Here is a 24,599-nt window from a genome sequence, read left to right on the forward strand (position 1 = left end):
ACTCTGGAAAAGTCCTTCCTGAGAAGAATCTGACTCCCTTACTTGAGGATACTTTGTTTACTATCTGAGAGACCAGCTCCTGTAGACTTGTAGAGAGGACTGCTGACCAGCTACAAGTCTGTGAAAGCACTTGTTATACAGAGCTATCTCCTTCAAAACTCTTAAAAAATATGCTGTTTCCGAAATGTATGAGATTAGGGTGTATCTGGAAAGTCAGACAGGGGATTGTTCTTGGCTTAAAGCAGGTAGCAGATAAGCACACCGTCATGATTTCAGTTTGTGCCACCCTCAAATGATTTGTTTCCCTCCTTTTAGAGACAGATCCTTCCAATTAAGACCAAACACTCAACGAACATAAAAGTGGCTTTCATCTACTTAGAACAACTAACTGTTTTCTCATTTTAATTTGTTTGGGACTCAGACTGAATTTAAAAAATTGAGCTGAAATTGTAACTTACATGTTTAATTTCAATCAATTTGTATCACAGATTGATATTTTCATATGCAAAAATGTTTAAACCTTTAATTTCCTCCTAAAAATGTAATGAAATGAGCAAAACAAACACTGATGAAATTTAAAAATTTATTTGCAAAACTTATTTTGCTTTTATAAAACAATTATTCAGTTCATGAAGATTAAGCAAAACACAAACCTTATCAAAGTTTATTGCAATAATCTTTCATGGAATCAAGAGCTTAAAAAAAACTTGCCAATGAATATTTTAATGTAAAACCACGTAAAAATAGGAACTTTAATCCTAGTGACTAGAATATAAACAGATAAATAAACTTCAAAGGGAAAAAAATACTTGAGGGAAAAAAATGTATAACATGTGTAAAGCAGGAAATTTAAATATCAGTTTAGTTCCTCATTGCCAACATGGCATTTATATCCCAGATGAGATTTCGTAATTGATCCATAATTTGCTTCAGCTGTTGATTCTTCTGTTTGAGTTTCTGTAGAAACAAAAGAATTTATCAAAAATGAAATACAGACCATGAAGTTAGAAGATTAAAATGTCGTAGTTAGGATTCTAATGATCTAGACAGAAATTAAGTAAATATTTCCTTCAGGCAGAGGGTCTCAATTCTTTTCTGGTCACACATGTTCACTGAATGGCTTACTGAATTCAGCAGCTTGCAGAGGCCATAGCACCAGCCCCCACCCCGCTTTACTACCCCACTTCCACCATCAAAGAAAATAAGTTAGATATTTAATCGTTATAAAACCTAAATATGTAGGTTTTCAAAGAGGCAGTGTAACAAATGGTCAAGAGTTACAATCTCTAAACCAGATTCTCTGGGTTTATGCTCAGCTCCTTCCCTAACTCAGTGTGTGACGCTGGCCAAATTACTTGCCTGTCTGTGCCTCAGTTTCCACATCAGGATAATGGGGATAATAACTGAACCTACCTCATAAGAGTTATGATTAAAAGATTTTATTCATGTAAAGTGTTAGAACTGTGCCTGGCATATAAGCAAGCATTCAGCAAATGTTACTGGTAGGCACAGGACATAAGCCATCAATACAGAAAATACAGTATAATAAAGACGCAATGCCTGATGCAGTTGGTCTTTCAAAATGTGGCAGAAGTCACTGCCCATGCATGAACCGATCTACTTCTGATTCTAAAAACTGAAGACAAACAGCACAGTCCAGGATCTAACCATCTTCACAGCCACGATTTGCTGGGTGCCCTGACTGCACGTGGCACATGTCTCTGTATCTATAAAGGGTTTCTACTAGACCAGTCTATAAACTTCTTTTTCAGTGTCCTTTATTCAAATCTGATGTGGCAAATGTCTGCTTAGGTAAAACAAGATAAAAATGAGAACGTGTGGTCAAAGTGTTACTGGCTATTGTAATAATAATCACTATTCTTCAGTAACCTTTGGGAAGCATTACATTTAGAAATAACAAATTTAATTAGATAATTTTAAAGATACTATATTAAAATACTTCCAGATAAAGTAGTATATGCACATTTTAAAGAAGCCAAACAATCTTAATTTTGATCTCGTTAAAGAGCAAACCAGGATTAAGAAAATTGCTCATATTACTTCTATCCAGTTAGGGAAGTAACAGGAAGTAAGTAGCTAAAAGGCAGGACTAAGAAATTCTTATTGGAAAATGAAAAGCAATTTATAGACATTTGAATGTTTAATATTAAATTTAATTCATATTTGAAAAGAGAACACTACACAGATAAAACATATGGCCATATAGTGTACAGGGCATGTGTACAGCATATAGTACATATGTGTACATAAAGCTCACTTTAACATAATTTGTTGGGAAAAGATACTGTCAGCATTTTAGTTAGTCTCCTTGTTCAGTTTTCAGGTGGCCTAACATCTAAGTGCTGTTACAAGTATGTGGTAGTTTTTTAAGCAATTGTGTCTATTATCTAACCAAATGGACCCAGATAACTGGGTGAGATGACAAATGATTAGATGACCAGTACCAGGCCTATAGTCTTTTTCATCCCAGAGACCAAGAAATGGACACTTCTGCCAGCAGTGAAGGGTAGCATGAAAACAGAAGAATATAAGAGTAAAGGGACTATACTGGGAGGCTGGACACCTCAGTCCCAGTTCTGACTCTGCCTCTAACTTGCTGTTGATCATATACAAATTCCTTATCCTCAGTTTTCTTGTCTTTGAAATGGAATTATACATCTATTAGGCCCTTGCCAATTCTACGTCCTGTACTCACATAAGATGGCAATCAGTTGCACAGACATGATGAAAACCGTAAGCTTAGTCAACTAATTACTGGCTTCAAAATGGTTCAAAGTCAGCTGCCCTTTCCCAGAGCCATCGCCTCCCTCGCTGTGGGAGACTTCACCCACCACGACTCCCCTCTGAATTTTTCAGAAGCGAAGTGGAGAAGAGCTACTCAGTAAGAATAAAAGGAAGAGAAAGAATGCGAGTTGATTTTTTTAAAAACCTTTTTTGGATCAGCCCCTCTGACGTATTTTGCATATTAACACTTTTAAAGTCTTTAGAACTTGTCATTGGAGCGGAATTCTGAGATGGTAACACATTTTGTTCCATAAATATTGGCACTGGGTTAGACACTGTAAGGGAGAACAATGAATATGAAATAATCCCTTCCTTGAAGAAATTCAGCATGAAGGAGGAGGATAATGCCCAGATGACTAGACTGTAACCTAGTAAAGCAGATGACAGAGGAAAAAATATCAGATGCTGTGGAACCCCAGAACATAGAGATACCACCTCTGGTAGGGGCAGCAAACAAGGAAAATATTTTTAGGGGTGTCTAGGAAAGTTGGTGGTGAGCAAAGGGTGGAAGGAGGATAAATTTAGGACTGGTAGTGGGTAATGAGACCTATAAAAATTCTTGAGGTGTGGTTTAACCTGCAACGTAAAGAGTTAACTGGTCAGGTGTGTGGGATGGATTCTCCTAAAGAACTTCAATGTGACACATCCATGTCCATGGAAAAGAGACAAAGGAAGGATTTAAATTTTGAGAACAGTTGAAAACCAGTCAAAGGCCAAGTCAGGTGAAATAAGCTCAGTGATCACATTTTCAGTATAAATTAAGAAATAATTAGAAATGATAAAATTATATTCTTGGGTAGTTAAAGACAGACTTTAAAACAGAGGGTACAGATAGCTGCCATAATGCTTGCATCACTGGAATAAATGCATAGCTTACCAATATGACTACTTTGAAGAATACTCATTTAGAAATATCAATTCTGATATACTTGTTTTTAAAAAAATAGCCTCATTACTTCTTAAAAAATAATGTAAGAAAACCAAAAAATGTAGGATATTTTCAAGGTAATATTCAACTCTAGGCAACAGTAAAAAAATTTTAAGTAAATCATAAGGCAGTTGGGTAGTTTTTCTCAAAGATGTCAGAAAGTTTTTTAAAAATCAGCATACAAATACCTAGAGCCAAAACACATCATGAAACTATCAACAGCAAAGCTGACAGTTGTGCTTATTAGTGGTTAAATTGTAAATAAATTTTCATGACGTGATACAGAACTTAATATATACAACCTTGCCACTGATTGATTTTAACAGAGGTTGACAGCTGCTATTATCAAAATCCATCAGCTGTGCCTAATTTGTTACATTAACAGGTGAATGTGTGAGTAGATACTTAAAAAACAGGTTTGTGCTAAGTCATGCCATGTAATTTAATAGTCATACAAGGACTGTGACAATTGGTTAAAAATGTTTTAATTTCTAAATGCATGAACTGAGTTATATGTCAACTCTGTAAAAAACTACCCACATTCCTCTTTTGATTTCATTTTAGCATCCACAGAATAGTTTTAAGTAAAATAGAATTCATTCTGTTCTTAAAACACAATCTCAAACAGGTGTTCATCCTTTACTTGGGTATTAGGACTTATGGATTCCAGAATATGAAAAGAAAATAAAAAGTATTTAAATAAGCCAGAAATCAATGGCTGAAACTAAGCCGTTCTGTCATCTGATGATTGACATCAAATACTGATCACAAATTTTGTGCCCCAACGTTTCATGGCACTATGGTAGGCATAGGTAGTACATACATTGTTAGAAACCAGACTGACCATGTAGATTAAATTTAAACACCTTGTCAATATGCTCTATATAATTTCAAATACACAGTGATATAGTAGTATTTTGAAAATGGCTGAATGAGGGTTAACTGAGGGGTACATAAAGCTACTTATTTTATGTAGTTTATTTAGAATAAAAAGAAATAAAATATGCATTGTAATAAAATCCTGAATATTTTTGACAATGCCAAGAATATAATTTTATTACTGACTGCTTAGGCCCATAAAACAACTTATTCATTAAATATAAGAAAAGGCTGCCATATTAAAACATGGCATATTAAAAACATATTAAAAACATTGTCCAACATTTTTGTTTTTGTAAATATCTATCACATTATGAAATGGGTGCTACTTTACTCCCATTAGAGACCTGTGTCCTCAAGTAAGAAACCTACCCACGCCTGTGGTAGACAACACATCTGACTGGTCACGGGAGACATTCCCACACTGAGAACAAAGCTTGGCACAGAGCAGGTACCCAAATATCTGAATATTTTAATAGGCAATGGAAAAATAATAAAAAAGCCAAATCAAAAAGCTTCCCAAAAGCCTAGAAGAGAAAAAAACAAGCAGCCAAAGAATATATTTCCTAGCAATTATTTTGAAGCATGTTCTTTTTTCCAGTTAAATATGGTCTGTTAGTATTAAAAAAGTTATGGCTATTATTAAAAATTATTCATTTTAATATTTTATAGCAAATTATGTATGTGCATTACTAAGATTGCTATGAACCATACAGTCCTCCTCCTACTACCTAATAACTATTTTAAAAATTTTGCATGATAGAAAAGAATGGATTAAAATAATAGACAAAAGATAAAAAGTAAAGTTTATGGATATTTACAAGTAGTTGAAAATTAAATCAAATCAATGAATTTAAACTTATTTTTAATATCATCTATGTGGTTATATGTCAGGGCAACATTTTACATCTGTAGGTAGCTATTAAAAATAAATGTATTTTTCACAAATACATTCTTATGCATGTTAAGGCAGAAAAACATCAATCATGAGCTTACTCAGTGTTTTAAAGATATTCAATTACATATTTTAATCTTATATTCTAGAAGGGAGGTACAAAGTTGGAAGAAGTTGGAGGAAAAGAATAAATGTTAGTAGCACTAATTGTACATAATTGTTAACAGCCAGAATATGTGTTACATTCAGTTTACATATATTATTAAGGAATGAGTTAAAAACCTCTTTGGGTTAAAAAAAAGCCACTTTTCTACATACGAATAATATTATATTGTTTTTGTCCTTTTCTGTCTTGCTTATTTCACTTAGCATAATATTCTCAAGATGATCTGTCCATGTTGTCACAAATGACAGTATTTCATCTTTTTTATGGCTGAGTAGTATTCCACTGTAAATATATACCACATCTTTTTTATCGTCATCCATCAGTGGATACTTAGGTTGTTTCCATGTCTTGACGATTGTAAATAATGCTGCAATGAACGTAAGGTTATGTATATATTCACGAATAATTGTTTTAATATTTTGGGGGAAAATACTCAGAAGAATTGCTGGATCATATGGTACTTCTATTCTTAATTTTTTGAGAAACCTCCATACTCTTTTCCATAGTGGCTGTACTGAGTTTTATTCCCACCAACAAGGTACGAGGGTTCCCTTTTCTCCGTGTCCTACCACTTGTTATTTCTTGTCTTTTCGATAGTAGCCATTTGAACAGGTGTGAGGTGCTATCTTATTGTGGTTTTGATTTGTATTTCCCTAACAGCTAGTGATATTGAACATCTTTTCATACATCTGTTGGCCATCTGTATGGCTCCCTTGGAAGTGTCTGTTCAGCTCCTTTGCTAACTTAACTGTATTGTTTGTTTTCTTGTTCTTGTGTGAGTTCTTCATATATTCGAGATATTAACCCGCTACTGGAAGCATCGTTTTTAGGTATTATCTCCAGTTAGGTTGGTTGTCTTTTTGTTTTGTTGATGGTTTCCTTTGCTGTGCAGAAGTTTTTTAGTTTGATATAATCCCATTCATTTATTTTTGCTTTTACTCCCCTTGCCTTTGGGGTCAAGTTCACAAAAATCCCTGAGACCAGGTCCATAGTTTAGTGCTTGTGCTTTCTTCTACTAATTTTATTGTTTCAGGTATTATATTCATATCTTTAATCCATTTTGAGTTAATTTTTGTGTATGGTAAAAGATAGTAGTCTAGTTTCATTCTTTTGCATGTGGCTGTCCAGTTTTACCCACACCATTTATTGAAGAGACTTTCCTTTCTCTATTGAACGTTTTTGGCTCTTCTGTCGAAAATTAGCTGACCATATGTGTGTGGGTTTAATTCTGGGCTCTCAGTTCTGTTCCAGTGGTCTGTGTGTGTGTTCTTCTCCAATATCATGCTGTCTTGATTAGCTCTGTAGTATAGTTTGGAGTCAGGGAATGTGATATCTCTGGCTTTGTTCTTTTTAATTAGCATTGCTTTGGCTATTCGTGGTCTGTGTTTCCATACAAATTTATGGCTTCTTTGGTTCTACTTCTGTGAAAAATGACATTGGGATATTGATAGGGGTTGCATTAAACCTGGAGATTGCTTTAGGTGGTATGGATATTTTAGCAGTTCTTCCAATTCGTGAACATAGAATATCTTTCCATTTCGTGTGTTCTAAAATTTCAACAGTGTCTTGTAGTTTTCAGTGTTCGGCTCCTTCACCTTCTCTAAGTTTATTCCTAGGTATTTTAATCTTTTTGTTGTGATTATAAATGGTATTGTTTTCTTCATTTCTCTTTCTGAGATTTCGTTATTATATAGAAATGCAACAGATTGTCATATATCGATTTTATATCCTGTGACTTTACTATTTATTGTTTCTAATAATTTTTTGGTAGTAAGATTTTTTTTTATTTCACACTGTCAAGTATTACCATATTCTGATTATATGAAAGATCTTTTAAAAATAATCAAAAGTAAGTTATTTCTAAACCATCAAATTGGATAAAAAGAAGAGCTTAACAAGCTTGAGTTATACTATTATGTACATGTAACATGTTTAGGAAAAATTTTTCTGAATTTACACAAGTTTTTATTTACATATAAAATCTATGGTAGAGAACTAACTATATTTATGTCACATGTAGACTCTGAAATTAAAGTTATTACAATGGTGTTTTATTTATATATATTGCATTGTATTTTTAAAAAGTTCTTATTACAGAGAAAAAATAAACACAACATCTATTGTGACTTAATACATAGATTGTCAATAGAAAAATAACTTTTTAATAAATGAATGCCTCATCTCTGGACTCCCCAACATCATTCATTCTTCATGATCTATATTAAACGTTCCCGGTCCCCTTCTCATCCCCTACTAATTTCCTACTATGAGTTCTTTATGCTCATTCATTACTGTCAAATTTGCTGGAAATAGTCTTAATTTGTATTTCTCCTTTTAAAAAAATAAAAAGAAAGTTTTATTTTATAAAATCTACCCATCTTTTTTTCTTTCTCCTTAGTTTTGATATACATTTTTCTTTTAACTCGTCAATATTTTGTTTTGTAGGTCTTATTTTCAACTCTGAAATTCATTTCAACATATGATATAAAAGCAAGTTTAATTTTCTCCCAAAGTTTCTATTTTTAAAGACTGATTTTCCACATAATCCCTCTTCTGTCATATTAAATTCCCATAAACAACAGGAAGACTACTTTTCTGGCTAATTTACTAATCGGTCTATTCTTGTGTCAGTATTTCAAAATTATTGTTTTTAAACTATGCTTCATATTACATTTTAATTATTAAAACAAAGAGTGCTATTTTATTACTTTAACAGTATTTTCTTTGATATTTTAGTATACTCTGAAGAAAAAAATTCCCGTCTGGATTTTATTTAGATTTGTTTTTTGATTGGTATTGCACTAACATCTCATTTTTGTGTACTTTCAAGAGAATGCCTATTTGGATTTGGAGTGTTACTAGATTACAAAATAATCAAGATTGTCAATTTTAAGAACATTTACTGGTGACACAAGAATTTTATATGTACTTTTAATTATTTAAAACCTCTTTTATGTACCTTAAGTTTAGTAACATGTGTCATTGAGTTAATTCCTAACTACTTAGTATTTGTTGTTGCATTCGTGAGTAGGATCTTATAACCTAATTGGTTTAAGCATTATAAGGACAGTATCAATCTTAAGCCTTTTTCTCAGTCTTATTGATTCTAGTTGTTCATCAACTGAGTTTCTTTGAGCTTAACAAGCTTGAGTTATACTATTATGTACAAGCTTAACAAGCTTTTATATAATATTATAATCCCTGTTTCCTAAAGTTTATTTCTTATCTTTTTGTACTGTCTATAACTTCTAAAATAATATTAAACATAATGGTGTAAGGCATCTTATTTTATGCCTGAAAAAAGTATGAAAAATGTTGGCACTTTATCAGAAATAAAAAGACTTAAAATAAAAAAAAAATATCTTATTAATAGTTTTAAATGTTCTTTATAAAATCAGCAACATGTAAATTTTATTAAATGTCTTTTATATATGAGGAAAACAATTTTTCCAACCTAATCCAATGATACTATGTATTACATATGTGCACTGGATTATCCTCATATACCTCAGAAAATCCTCTCTGTGGTGGATCGTTAATACCCTGTTGAATTCTATTAATTGGAATTAAAATTTCAAGAGAGGATGGGGTGGGGGAGTGGGATTTGTACATGAAAGTATGAATTTAGTCATTTTATTTATTGTGCTGTTGGTTAGGTTTTGGTAAGCCTGAGCTATGTTTCCATCACAGAATAAACTGACAGCTTTCCCTAGTGCACTGTATTTCATGATAACTATCTTAACATCTTCTATGAAGTACTGAAAGTATTCAGCCAATAAATACATTCAATTTCAGAACTTATTTGGGTGGGAGAGTAGGGTAAGGTAATGCTTTGATAACTCTCACAAATTTCTTATTCAGGTATTGAGAAATTCACATTTTGTATTCGTAAATTTTTATAATTTGTTGCTCCAAATATGCTGTAAGCTAGAAAGCTAGAATTTTTCCTAGAAAAGAAGTAAATGGGTTGTGACGGAGTGCCTATGAAGCTTTTCTAAGAGCTTTACCACATGAATCCTGTGATCTCTCTTCTGACTACTCACGTGGCATTTCTGCTTACCTTTTAGTTCTTGGTTAGACTACTCTACATGAGTTAAATTTGCCACAGAAACCACTTCAGGTAATTCTATAATTCAAATTATGTTTTGAGTTACATTAGACTTCCTTGTAAATTTTATCAGTAATTGTGAAATATAAAAATGTACAGACTAATAACTCACTTTATTAACTTCAGCAATTTCTCGCCTCTCTTCACTAGCAAAACGAGCTGGGCCAGCCCGATCATCATTCTTTGAGCCATCTTCTTCCACATATGGAATAAGTTGCTGGGAATGACAAACAAAAGTTAAAGGTCAAAACATGACATAAAATTTTCAGTTACACTGGTACAGATGAGTCAGATTAAGGTCAATTTTTATATTTCTAATAGTATAAAAATACATTTTAATTTAGTTGATGGTCTAAAATAAGTGTTAGAAGTTCATCATTTTAGTGCATTCTGTACACTAGATTTTCAAGTTTCTTTGGCAAAAAAAAAAAGCCCTTATAACACTAGTTGTCACATACCATTAAGTAACAGCCTACTCATTCAATCAGCAAATATTTAATTGCCAGACACTGGGTAGCACACTGCAAAAATGACATAAGATGTGATTCCCACACCTAAGAAATCCACAGTCCAGAGAGAAAGAATAGGCTTTCCTTCATCTACACGAGAAAGAAAGGAACTTCATGGATGTGCATTATTATATAAATGTCATTTGCTTGCTATCCAGAGTGTCAGTGTCTATACGAATTCCTAGATATCTTCTTTTAGTTTGGGGAAAGCTTTTTTTTTTTAAGGAGAAAAAAATATTAGATAGCAATGAAACTTCTGGCAGAATTATAATTAAATACGCAGAGTTTGTGATAAAGTCTATTTGATGAAGCTCTTTGTGGATGTGGCAGACTTCAGGAATCACCGTCTCAACCATCTCACATTACCAATGCAGAAACAGGCCAGAGGTAAATAACTGGTACAACCAGCAGTCATCTGATTGAACTTCTTCAAATTCTTGGGACAAATATAAACTTATCCACATCCACAACCACTCTTTCCTCCATTCCTCTCTCCTGACACAGAGCTGTCCTTCCTAAAGATGATTAGTATCCATTCCTGTGTGCTGAGATTCCTTTGCCCTCCCTGCCTTCATTATTTATCCCCTTCCCTCCAGCCTTTCCCTGCTGTTTTTCTTCATCATCTAAATATGTTCCAGTCTCTCCCATTTGGAGGAAAAAAACAAAAACACCCTTGACTCCATCTGTCCTTCCATCTACTGCTTTCCTCTCTTGCTTTTTACCTAAGCTGCTTGAAAGATGGATATCTACTTGTCGGCTCTAGTTCCTTATTTCTTGTTTAAATCTTCAATCCACTGTGATCTGACTTCTTGCTGCGACCATTTCACTTAAGTTCTGCTCAAATGTACCAACAGTTTTCTTCCAGCAAAGTCTACTGGACAGTTTTCATGCCTGATTTTCCCTGACTTCTCTGCAGCATCTGACAATGTCAACCCTATCTTCTCCCTACGTCTCTGACTTCTTTTCAAGTAGTTTTGAGTTTACTCTTTCTCTATTCATCCCTTACATGGTGACCACTCAAAAAAGGAAGCACTGACCACATGAAACTGTTCTTTGTATGCAGTGTGAAAACATCCACAGCTTCCCAGCTACCTTTGGTGGCAGAGATATAACCTGTCAACAGGAAAGGGCCATTTATAAAAATATCATATATCTAATTAACTAAACTATATCTATAAACCAAGATTAAACTTTAAAAAGCCATTTGAAAACTAGAATGAGTCCAATAAACTAAATAATGATGCAAACATAACTTTTGTCTGTAAAGAACTTACATGAAAACCACTTAAAAAATATTTTATAATACTGTTAAAACTCTTACGAAAAACTGTGCATGGGTTTAATTAAAAGGAGACACAGACAACCCTCTCCTCTCAACAATAAAAATTCACTAATAAGCCTGGATGCTAAAATCTATAAGAAATTATTAACATGAAAATACAGAACTCATTCTACACATGTATATCTTTTCATTTTCTCTAGTCAGAAATAAAACTGCTATAATTTAAAATCTAGAAATATTGCAAAAATAGAAAGCGAGAAGGGAAAAAATAACAAATGTTTTGAGACTGTCTTACATCTTGGATTCATCCTCCCTCTACCACTAAAACTTGCCTCTGCTGGAATGGGATCCATCCCTCCACAGTTCTCATTGCATTTGTCATACACCAGTCTCAGCTTCCGGAAGAGAATGGAAAGTTGGCGAAGATGATCCTGGAGCTTTGTTAACCGATCTTGATATGTTCCAGTATGGTACGTGACACCATTTGGCAGCTTATCAGGCAAAACAAAACAATAAACATATAAAGTAATGAAAATCAAGTTTTTCTATAAGCTAGCAAACAATTTTTAAGTATTGCATAAAAGCAAATTGTTCCTCACAGTTTGATCAAGTGCAATTTTGAGAATTTAAGAGTAATACATGTTCATTTCTTAGTTCCTGAGCATACTGTTTCCGTGTTATAAAACAGACCTAGAAAAAATTCATGATAAGCTCCTCTGATGAGGTGAAATACCTTTCCTTCTAATTTTTGAAGTATAACTTTAAAGAGAATGTACAATTTTAATATTCCTAAAGACAGCAAGCTGCTGAACTGAACCAGGAAGTTAAAAATAAAATAGTTTTAAAAAAGGAAAGAAATGACAGGACTTTTTAGCAGAAGAAAAGTAGCAGTATGCTGCTCCTGTTGCAAAATTTTATCAAAATACCTTAACTCTGATAAGATAATTAAGATGTTCTAGGCACACATTAAAATATAAAGCTGTCACCAAAAGTTTTACTTTAAAAGGAATATATGGCAGGAGATATAGGGGAAAATCAACCTGAACTTGAACATCATTAATAAATTACTACAAGTAACTGCTGTGATCAGAACTCTGTCTTGGATGCTTATGCATTTTTAATTCAGGAATTTAATAAAAGCCAAATTTATGCATTGAAATGATGATAAAATCACAGATAAATGGAAAGTGACTATTATTTATCTAGAACTTATAACTAAATAAATACCTTTTGTGCCTTGCTGAAGCTCATGAACAAAATCTTCCTTTCTCTGTACATCCTTATATTTTACCCCCACAATTTGATCTGTGAAGTCATCTTAATATTAACAATAACAACATTTGCACCATGTTTTCTGGTATACAAGGCACTTCCATTATAAGCACTAACCTGTATACTTATCTCAGGGATTAAAGTAACAAAACTATTGTGTAATAGCTAGATCATTCCAGTATTTCTAAACTTCAGTTCACTAATTTTCCTTTTTTAAACAGATGAAGTAGAAATGAAAAAGAAAAAGAAAAAGAAAGAAAGTATATAAAACAATGAAGAAAAAAAGAAAACAGGACACACTACCATTATAAACAGGTAAAACTATAAACATGAAAAAAAGACTCAAAAGGCTTATATATATAGTTGATTAAAGATATACTAGGGAGATAGGCTTAAATAATTTATTTTCTTCTGTTCTCACTTCCAAATTTCCTATAATGTAATGGCGTATAAGATAAGGAGGTGGATCCAAACTTATTTGAAATGAGATATTGTTAGGATTTTCAGAAATTATCAGGCTTAAAACAATCTGAGGACCATACCTCAAAGAAATGTGATAAATAGCTCAGGCTGTAATAACTGAAACAGTTTAAAGGGGAATCATTAAAAGTTCACCACCCAACACAATGTAGGGTTTCTCCACTTAAGCTTTCCAACTGATGACCTTTCACTGACTCTGACAATCAGAGGAACATTTCAAAGGAGCCCTGCTTTCTTGTTTGGGTGAGAATGAGGACTATAATGATTGTATCTTCCATAAAGGAGCACTCTGTGCCTTTATTATGTATGGGATTTCCTACATTTAACACTCTGCCCATATTTTCTACTTAGTGAAGACTGGAACTTACATTTGTATCACTGTATTTAGTGATACAGGACACACAAACAAGTTTTAAAGTATGGTCTGAATTATTTTACTTTAGTGAGTTATTTTGCCCATAAATCTATACTTAAAATTCACTTTAGAAGTGTGTGTATTGTAAAAGAACTCTTATTAAATCTTTTCATAAAGGAAAACAAAAATCCTTTTGAAATGCAAAGAATCACCCTCCTCAAATTCACCTACTTAGTAAGTTTGGGTATTAGTTTTCATATACAACAGCAGCTTCTCGACGACAGGAACAACTAATTCATTCAAAAAATTATACACCTTCCAGGTGTGAAGCTTGGTTCTAGAAACATGGGAGACAAAGTTCCTTTACCACAGAGTACGAGATGTGTTAGTGCCTAAGATGCCTTGGTGTGCACTGGTGTAGATGTTTAGCTGTAAGTATGTGACCATACCCCTAGACACTAAAAAGGCATTCAACTAAATATAACCTCCATTCTTAAATATAAAACTCTTAAGAAACAGTCCCCAACATGATAAAAATACATTTATCTCAGTTAAAAAAGGTCAGCACATTAAAAGCATTCTCACTTAATTCAGGAACAGAATAGGACGTCTACTGAGACCATGAACATTACCAGTGCACACTGTTCTGGGGGACTGGCCAATGCATTAGGGGGAACACGAAAAAAAAAAGATGAAACATTAAAGAGGAAGTGGTATAACCATCGCTACAAGTGATATGATAAAGTGCTACTATCAATAAAAGAATCCAAGAAATAGGTAGGTACAAAATATAGAGAAAACAATAGCTTTGCTTTCATATATAAAAACAAAAGAAAATGAGAAAGGAAAAAGACCCAATTTACAGTAGTAGCAACAATCAGATATCTAGGAATAAACTTTAAAAATTCCAAGATAAAAATGAAAACTTAAAATACTCATAGGGACACAAAAGGATATTCTTAGTTAAGACTCACATAATACTGATGTCAGATCTGAGTTAAAATGAACCTATTAAAAACATGAGTAGGTTTTTCTCAGAACTAAACAAGCTGATTCTAAAAGTACATGTGGAAAAATACACTAGCAAGAACAGCCAGGGCAATAATGAAGAATAAGTGTAAACACATTGTAGAGTCTCAATAAATATGTTTGGTATTATTATATAAGAGACAGGCAGCTATGTGGAATAGAACATCCAGAAATAGATTCATTCGGTAGCATATGAAATCAATGGGGGAGGAAATGAATTATTCAATCAACCTTTTAGAAAAAGTAAGGCTGGGGTCATATCTCATTTATTCTAGGATAAATCCCATGTGGATCAAAGTTTTAAATGTAAAATGGAAACAGAAATATATATAATTTATAAATATATGAAGACATACTCAAACTCATTCAGACTAGGAAAATATAAATGATCAAAGATCCAAAAATATAACTCACTGTGTTAGAGCCCAGTTGTTGGTCAGGACATGGTAGCATTAATTGGTACAACCTCCATGCAGGGCAATTCATCAAAATATATCTAATTATAGAAGCACAAAGCTATTTCTAGGAACTTATCCTGTAGGTATACTTGTGCATTTAAGAAGGAGGTTATTCGCTGCAGCACAATAGCTGGAGATTAAAAGCAACCTAAATGCCTTTCAGTAGAGAACTGGTTAAATAAATTACATCTCCATGTAGTGAATTATTATACACTTTAAAAGGAGGAGGAAGTACTCTCTGTATGGATATAAATAAACTCCAAAATATACCAAATAAAAAAAGCAAGGTGCAAAACATTGTGTATGACATAGTGCTATCTGTGCAAAAGGGAAGAAAATGAAAGAATATATGTAGACATTTGCTTAAATGTGCATAGGATATCTGGAAGGATACACAAGAAAAATCATTAACAATCATTGCCTATAGAGAGGGGTTAGATAGCTAGCAGAAAGGGATGGGAAGGAGAATGTTCACTGTAATGTCTTTTTTTAATTTCTGAATTCTGAATGTATTATATATTAAAAAAAATTGTTTAAAGATGTAAAGAATAGTAAACAGAACCAAAGCAAGACTTTCCTATGCAGATAGGGAAGGGAGAGAGAATGTTCACTGTACTGTTCCTACATAGGGAGTCTTACCCTGGGATCTAGAGAGCCTCGGGGAGACATCCAGTAAACCACCCGCTCCCGAAATTTTATTCAGAATGTACATATATGCGTTTTTCTCAGAAGAGAGTCTGTAGTTTTCACTTGATTCCCAAGAGGCTAAAGGACACCTAATAAGGACGGACCCACTTCTCTAAAACAAATGCTTAGAAGTAATCTCAGCAGTTGGTACATCATCGTTCTTGATTAGTAATATAGAAGATAATTTTAAAAATCTGAATACTTTAAAAAATGTATTAGTAAATAAATTACATGTGGTCCTGTTTGTACCTCTACTTCTAGCCTTCTGGAAATGAAGAAGCACACTGTTGTTTCTTTTTTAGCCAATTATAATATGCCCTAAAGGGTCTTAGATGAGTTCAACCACAGAACTCATTAAAGAGCCACAAAGAAATAACTACCATAGTCTGCTACAAATTGGTTTTGAATATGTGTCCACATGTAATCTAGTTATTGATAATACTTTTTGGAAAATGTTTAGTTCTTTCTGTGCAGGTCATGGATGTTTATTGTATCTCTTTTAATACTATAATTGTTTGACAGCAAATTAGTATTATAAAGAGGTTAACAGGAGGAGCCACTAGTCAGGTGTGATGTTAGGTAAATTCTCTCTTTAAGCCTCAGTTTCCTTAACTGTAAAATAGGGATAACAAGATTTCTTAGAACGGCTCTTAGGACAGTACACATGGCCAAGGAAAGCACTTGGTAAATATTAGCTATCAGCGTTCCGGTCCTAATTCAGTACTTTGCATACAGCATGTTAAAAATAAAGAAAAACATTTCAATTTGCTATTGGAAATCCATGTATGTGGAAGGCAGGCTTAAGTTATATTTGGATTTTCGACTGCATGGGTTGTGGGCACCCTTAACTCCCATGCTGTTCAAGCATCAATTGTATTTGCTAAATTCTGAGATCATTTAATCCATACTTTAATCATTTTAGATATTAATCTTTTAATATTGCCAAAGATTTCCTACCTTCTCTTAAATTCCCTTTGTATTGTTTCACACTGACTTATTAACATGGTCTTAAAAGACTTCTACAGAACTGAATTACTTTTAAAATCAGGGGAGAAAAATCCCAAGAACTTAAAAAAAAAAAGGCAATAAACCACACGCTTTAGTGCACCCGCAGAAATAAGTATTGTAAAAGTCTGAAGACCTGGTTTCAAATTTACCCTAGCATTGACTAGCTCTGGGCAAGTCACTTTACCTCTCTGAACCACAAACTCCTCATCCATAAAACAAAAATGATATTCACTCACAAAGCAGTAACATGACCAAGCATTAAAAATGGGTTAGCTAAATGGTCCTGGAACAACTGTATCCAAATGCAAAACAAAATGCACTTGGATCCATACCTATCATATATAAAAAAATTAATGTAGATTATAGACCTAAATGTAAAATCTAAAACTATAAAACTCCAGAAGAAAACACAATAGAAAATCTTTGTCACCTCAGTTAGATAAAAATTTCTTAGGTACGACACCAAAAGCAAAATCTGTAAAAGGACAAATCAATAATCAATTGGATTCCATCCAAATTTAAAAAGTCAGTTCTTCAAAAGGCAACGTGAAAGAATAAGACAAGCCACAGACTTGGAGAAAGTATTTGCCAAGCCAAGCCAAGCCAAGCCAAGCCAAGCCAAGCTAAACAAAACAAAAAAATCCCAACAACAGCAAGTGTTGAGAAGGATGAGGAAAAACTAGAATCCTCAAACATTGCTGATGGGAATGTAAAACAGTGCAGCCACTTTGGAAAGCTTTCTTAAAATGTTAAACATCTACCATATGACGCAGAAATTCCACTGCTAGGTATCTGTCTAAGCAAGATAAATACATGTTCACAAAATCATTTGCAGGAGAACATTCACAGCAGCATTTTTATAATGGCTCCAAAATAGAAACAACCTAAATGTCCACCAACACAAATTGTGATATAGTCATTCAATGGAGCACTATACAGCAATAAAAGGAATTAACTTTTGATATATCCTGAGTAAAAGCAGCAAACAAAAACAGACTACATAGTGTATGATTCCATTTACATGAATGTCTAGAAACTGCAAACTAATTTATGGTGCCAGAAAGCAAATCAAAGTTTGTCTGTGGATAGAAGGCTGGAAGTAAAGATTTCAAAGGAGGAGCATGAAGAAACTTTTTGGGGTGATGGATGATGGGTTTCACAAGTATATACATACGTGAAAACTTTTTTAAAATGCATTTTATTGTATGTCACTTATACCAAAATAAAGCTGTTTAACAAAAATGGTTAGTAGGATCTGAATTCTTCAAATCCTTAGACACTCAAAGTATTTTGCTGGTAAAAGATTAAAGTTAATCAAAAGCAGAGTGCGGCCCACATGTACCTTGAAAGGTACAAGAGTGCCTAGTAACTACAGAACCCGTTCGAATCTAGACAATGTGGCTTCAATGGTCCTGAAATCCGGTCTGGAAAACATCACCTTTACCTCGCAGACTCTTGGAGAAAGACACAACATTGAAGCACACTCCTCAATGTAAATGAGGACGACCCTATACTTGAGAGTTGCCCAGGGCAGCCCAGCTGACGCCTAGAGGCCCCACGTAACGACTAAACAAGCGCCCCTGTCCGTCGCAGAAGCATGCAGCTTTCTCCACGCACGCTCAAGAGCGGCGTCCGCCCTCCTTCCCACCTGCATGTTCCTCAAGAGCTGGAAGATCTCCATGGTGCGGTACACGATGTCCTGGACTGTCTCCTGCCCGATCCGGCAGAGCGAGGCAGTGTTGACCTCCCGGGCGGCCTGCTGAGCCTGGGGCCCGGCAAAGGGCCCGGGCGCCATCCCTGACGCCGCCAACGGAGGGGTGGACATGGCGCAGCTGTGGCCTCAGGCCGGCGGAGCCGGAGAAGGGGCTTCAGGGGTCTGCCGGGCGTTGGGTTGCTGCGGACCTCGGCGTGTGCAGGAACTTGTGAGACAACGGCGGCCTGATTTCAAAACAGCGCCCGTGACTTCCGCCCGCCGTGACGTAACGCGTCATTTTGACGTCATGGACACCGCCCACTCGGCGGACCCTGGGAACTGTCTCGGCGCAAAGACGGCTGGGATTGGGCCGGACGCCCAGGAGGGCGGGATGGACGGATTGAGTAGCCAATCGCCAGCTGCACTTCGGCCAGAGGCGGTGTTGTGCGTAGTGGGCTTTCGCAGAGTTCGTTTCCCAGATTCTCAGCTTTTGCTTAGAATTCCTGTTAGAACTCTTTTATGTTAGTGTCCTTGCTAAGCTTTTTCTCTTAACAAGCTTTAACAAGAGGTTTGTAGTATTAGGAGGCTGGCTCAGAGGGACTGGTTTGACTCGTTTAGTCGCATTCAGCTTGCAACTGGTAACCTGCGATTTGAATTTAGGAAAGGAAATTCCTGATCTTGCATGCTTCCTTGTGACCTGATAACAGACAACGGAATTGCTTTTGGTCCCTGCTCAAATGTCGGTTCATTCAAGAAGTTTCCCGATCACTCAAAATGTTAACACTACACACACTCCCCCTCTTGACTTTAGCTCTTATTACTATGTTCTATATAATTTTCACTTTGTTTACTTTCTGACTTACCTTCACCTTATACACACACACTAGTATGCAAACTCCGTAAAAACAGATACTGTGTCTATTTTATTCATTTATTGTATTCTCAACGTTTAGCGATTGACACATAGAAGGTGTTCAATAAATACATGTTGAGCGGTATTATAAATGTAAGAAAAATTAAAGCCATTCTCCCATCTACCTCTTACTGCCCATTTTCAAAGGGGACAAAAAAGTCTAGAAAGTGGAAAAGAGTGATAGGCACAAAATTGTTGCATTTTAAAAAGTTTCTGAACACTCCATTAGTAAAGACTTTTCAAGAAATGTTTGTTAAAAATGACATGAGCCATTGTAGATTTATAGCTCCTTAGTTAACCATGTGACATATTTCCTGTGCACCTACTATGTGCTGGCTGCTAGAAATGGAGTAGTGAACAAGTCAGGCAAAAGCCCTGCTCTCGTGGGACAGACAGAACTCTAATTATTGTGATGAGTGTCTTGAAACAAAGTTCAAAGCCCTAATGTCAAGGTGCTAACAATTTAGATCAGGGGCGATCCGAAGGGAATAATTTGGGCCCTGATGGTGACTGGGAAAAGGTACTGAACATTGCAGCATTTTCTATGAGGGAGCAACGAACAAGGAAGGCCAATGCCGACCCTTGAAGTAAGGTTTCTAAATGCTTTTCAGGGTCTGAAGTTTAGTATGAGAGTCAGGAAATAATGCTGAAGACAGGGACTTTCTAAGACACGTGGAGCAGTTTGGGCTTTGTTCTGAGTGAAATAGCCATCGAAGAGTTTGAGGAGAAAGGAATAAACACCAGAAATACTCAATTTAGAAGGATTATTTTGGCTGCTAAATAGAGAATGACGGATATGTACTCTTCTTTCATCCCGAAGAGAGATGGTGATGGTGATGATGACGATTTGTAACAGAGAAATAGTACAGTGGGTAACTTTAAATAAATATTTAGTAGGTAGAATTTAGAGAATGATATGTTGACTGGCTTGAGAGCATTAAGGAGAAGAAGAAATTAAAGGTGGCACATATTTCTGCCTTGAACAAATAGCTACTGTTTATGCCATTTACCAAGATGGGTTCCACTGAAGAAAAAACAGTTCAGTGACATTATGACTTTTATTAACTTCCTAGTGCTGCTCTAACATTACCACAAACTTAATGACTTAAAACAATACAAGTTTATTATCTTAACAGTTCTATAAGTCAGAAATCTGAAATGAATCTTACGGAACTAAGAGCAAGGTGTTGGCAGCTTCCGCTGCCCTCTCCTTGCTTCGGCCACATTGGCTTCCTTGCTGCTCCCCATACATTCCAGGCTCCTCTCATTTCAGGGTCATTCCTTTTGGCTGGGGAAGCTCTTCCTTCAGATATTTCTCTAGGTCTCTCCTTAGAGTAGTTTCTCCCAACCACCCTACCTAAAATAGTCTGCATTAGTTTTCTATTGCTGCCATAACAAATTACCAGAATTTAGTGGCTTAAAATAATGCAAATCTCTCAGCTTATAATTCTGCAGGTCAGAAGTCTGGTTAAGATCTTGCCAGGCTAGCACAAGGTGTTGGCAAAAGCCGTGCTCTTTTCTAGAGACTCTGGGGGAGAATATGTTTTCTGCTCCTTCAGATTGTTAGCAGAGTTTAGTTTCTTGTGGTTTTAGGACTGATGTCTGCCATTTTCTTGCTAGATGTAAACCGAGGGCTCTTCTGAGATTCTATAGTTTGCTTCATTTCTGGACTTGTAGCCTCTTGCAAGTAATCAATAAATAATTGTTGAAAGACCAGTGAGTTTACTCTGGGGCATCTTGAGTTTGAAATGCTTATGAGATAGCCAAATAGAGCTGTCCAGTAAGCAACTGAGTATATGCGTGGGGCTCGATGTGTTTCTTTGTAGGAGGCGGGTAGGGGGGATGTGGGGGTGGTATAGTGGTAAGCTCAAAAACTGTAAATTCAGATGTTCTGGAGTAAAAATCTAAACCTGGCGCTGCCCCACTGTGGAAAAATCACATCAATCTCCATGTAAAATGGGAATAACCATGGTATCTACCTTTGTGGTTGTCAAGAGAATTAAGTGATAGTCTGTGGGTAAACTGCTTATATTCCTTAGCATATAGTAAGTATTCAGTAGATATGTTCTATACCTCCTTTCGCCACGTGTAACAGTAAGAAGAATGGGTAAAGTGAGGAATGGAGTTGTTGCTCAAGGACAGATAGGAACACTAGGGACAGAAAGAAAAAGAGGAGGCAACAATAACAACAAAAAGTAATAATAGCTAGAGAGGTTGGAGGAAAATCTGGACAGTTTCATGCTGTGGAAGTCACAGGAAGCATAGATTGTTTCAGGAAGGAGTTCATGGTGAACAGTCTCAGTGCTGAGAGGTTAGAACAATCCACACAAAGGAGGCATTATTTTGATTTTAATAAGAAGAATATTCATCAGAAAATTCTTGCCTAAAGTTTCATATGCAGTGGGGGAGTGAAACAGAGACTACAGTTTCTGTCCAGTGTTGGCTCTGCCTTCTTCCTTAGCGGTGGACCAGCTGGTGTTTAGCAGGGCACCCAGGGTAAAGGCAATATGTCTCAGCCTTCCTTGCGTGTTGGCAAGCCCACTTCACTAGGTTCTAGCCAATGGGCTATAAGTTTGAATGACATGTGAGGTTATTAGTGATTGTCTTTAAAAGACGGGGCCTTCTATAAACAAAAGAAACTATCAACAAAATGAAGAGACAGTCTATGGAATGGGAGAAAATATTTGCAATATTAGATAAGGGATTAGATGAGGGATTACTATCCAAAATATGTGGGGAGCTCATACAACTTATTAGCAAAAAAGACGAAGGATTCAATTTAAAAAATGGGCAGAGGACCAGAATAGACATTTTTTCCAAAGAAGATATTCAAATAGCCAACAGGTACATGAAAAAAATGTTCAATATCGCTAGTCATCAGGGAAATACAAAGGAAAACTACAACAAGATATCACCACATGCCTGTTAGAATGGTTATTATGAAAGACAAGAGATAACAAGTATTGGTGATGAGGTGGAGAAAAGGGAGACTTGTGTACCACTGGAGAGAATGCCAAATGATGCAGCCACTATGGAAAAGAGTATGGGTAGTGCTCAAAAGATTAAAAATATGACCCAGCAATTTCACTTCTGAGTATACATTCACAAGAATTCAAATCGGGATTTCAGGGAGGTGTCTGCACTCCCATGTTCATCACAGCATTACTTACAATAATCAAGATATGGAAACAATTTAAATATCCATCAGTAGATGAATGGATAAAGAAAATGTAGCATCCATACGTACCTGTGGGGCACGTGCCAAGACCCTCAGTGGATGCCTGAAACCATGGGTAGTACTGAACCCTCTAAATACTGTTTCTTCTTACACATACATACTTATGATAAGTTTAATTTATAAATTAGGCAATTTCATGGATAGAAGATTTGTTCTTACGTAGATCTTAGCCACCTCAGCATACGATTCTTTTTTCTTTCCATGTTAGGTTGAGAATTTTCACCTTTTTACTAAAAGGGAGCACTCTCGGGCTTCTGTTTGTCATATCCAAATTGCCAGCATCACTACTCTTGCACTTTGGGGCCATTACTAAGTAAAATAAGGGCTACTTGAACACATACGCTGACACTGTGACAGTTGATCTGATAACCAAGACAGCTACTAAATGACCAGCAGGGGTGGCGTGTACAGCATGAATACACTGGACAAAGGGATTATTCACGACCGAGTGGGACAGAGTTGGATAACACAGGATTTCATCATGCCATTCAGAATGGTGCTCAATTGAAAACTCATGAATTGTTTATTTCTGGAATTTTCCATTCAGTATTTTTGGACTGAGGTTGACTGTGGATAACTGAAACCGTGGAAAAAGAAACTTCCAATGGGGAAGGAGTATTACTGCACGCGTGCGCTTGTATGCCTTGCTGCTGTAGCCTCTACACACACACACACACACACACACACACACACACACACGAGAATCCTACCTTTTGCAACAACACAGATGAACCTGGAAGACGTGCTAAGTGAAATAAGTCAATTACGGAAGGTCAGATACTGCATGGTTTCTCTTATGTGGGGCATTAAAATAGTCAGATGCGTAGAAGTAGACAACAGAATGGTGGTTAGCAAAGGAATAAGGGAGGGTGACGTGGGAGTGGGTGTTCACTAGGTGCAAATTGCAGTTACACAAAATGAGAAAGTTCCAGACTTCTGCTGTACAGCACAGTGCCCATATTTAACAGTCAGGTACTGTATACTTAACAACTTGTTAAGAGGGTTGATCTTATCCTAAGTGTTCTTAACACACACATGCAAAGGGACACAAGGAAATTTGGAGATGGCGAATGTGTTTATTACCTTGATTGTTGTGTTGGTAAAACGAGTATATACATATGTCCAAAACCTCCAAATTCTATATCTTAATTATATGCAGTTTTCGGTATACTAATTATACTAATTATATTGCAATAAAGCTGGGAGAAAAAAGAAAAAATGAAGAGGGCCTGGCAGTTCCTTCTTCCAACTAGCTGGGATACGGATGTCACCGCTGCAGCTCAAATAAGCTCTTATTTGGGGATTTTCTGTCACATGTAGCTGAGCTAATACTGCTGAAGTGGCAAATTTGGAATTTGCCCTGAGCTACATGTGGTTCCTTTCAATACCAGAGTAGTTTCTCTTAACTAATGACTCACCACCTCTGCTTTCAATGACCCAAAAGGCAAACTGGAATCCCTCTCAACTTGCCCCCAACCCCCAGCAGCGCCCCAGGCTACTGTGTAATTGCAGGATTGGAGCCGCTTTGTTTCTGTTGTCATGGAAAGTGCTGGCCTTTGCATTTTCTAGCACCTAGGAGACATGTGAACAATTCTGGGAGGTTTTTGTGGAGTCCGGACAGTGTGGTGGTTGAATCAAAGGCTGCAGGCTGCAGCTGTTGTTAGTCTAAACCTAAAAATCAATATTTGGGGACACGCCGAGTAGAATGCAGTGGTCTTTGGGGGTAGGAAAGGAAAACATGTAGATTACAGAAAGATATAATGGGGCATAATGGAATGAAGACTCCCCTCAAGTGAGCACAATGGGTACCAGACTTGCTTTGTCTTTAAATTGGTGGTCGGGGACTGGCTTGTAACACAGGCATTTCACTCGAAGCCTCTTGGCTTTTCATTGT

General features: G+C 35.8%; 1 protein-coding gene across 2 annotated transcripts; it reads right to left on the minus strand.

The window, feature by feature from the left end:
- Positions 1 to 569: 569 nt before the first annotated feature.
- Positions 570 to 18,848, minus strand: MED30 (mediator complex subunit 30). Of its 2 annotated transcripts, XM_039853608.1 has the most exons (5): positions 18,510 to 18,848; positions 11,905 to 12,063; positions 9,894 to 9,998; positions 4,985 to 5,075; positions 570 to 957 (listed from the first exon to the last, which is right to left on the minus strand). In XM_039853608.1, exons 1-5 carry the CDS (start codon positions 18,684 to 18,686, stop codon positions 857 to 859), a joined length of 633 nt encoding a protein of 210 aa, XP_039709542.1. In that variant the 5' UTR covers positions 18,687 to 18,848; the 3' UTR covers positions 570 to 856. The 2 variants fall into 2 exon arrangements, with proteins under 2 accessions (XP_039709542.1, XP_039709543.1); XM_039853609.1 differs by lacking the exon at positions 4,985 to 5,075 and having other exon boundaries at positions 579 to 957; positions 18,510 to 18,845.
- Positions 18,849 to 24,599: the final 5,751 nt, after the last annotated feature.

This window comes from Pteropus medius, unplaced genomic scaffold (genome assembly GCF_902729225.1).
Source record: "Pteropus medius unplaced genomic scaffold, Ma_sr-lr_union100, whole genome shotgun sequence".
NCBI lineage: Eukaryota > Metazoa > Chordata > Mammalia > Chiroptera > Pteropodidae > Pteropus > Pteropus medius.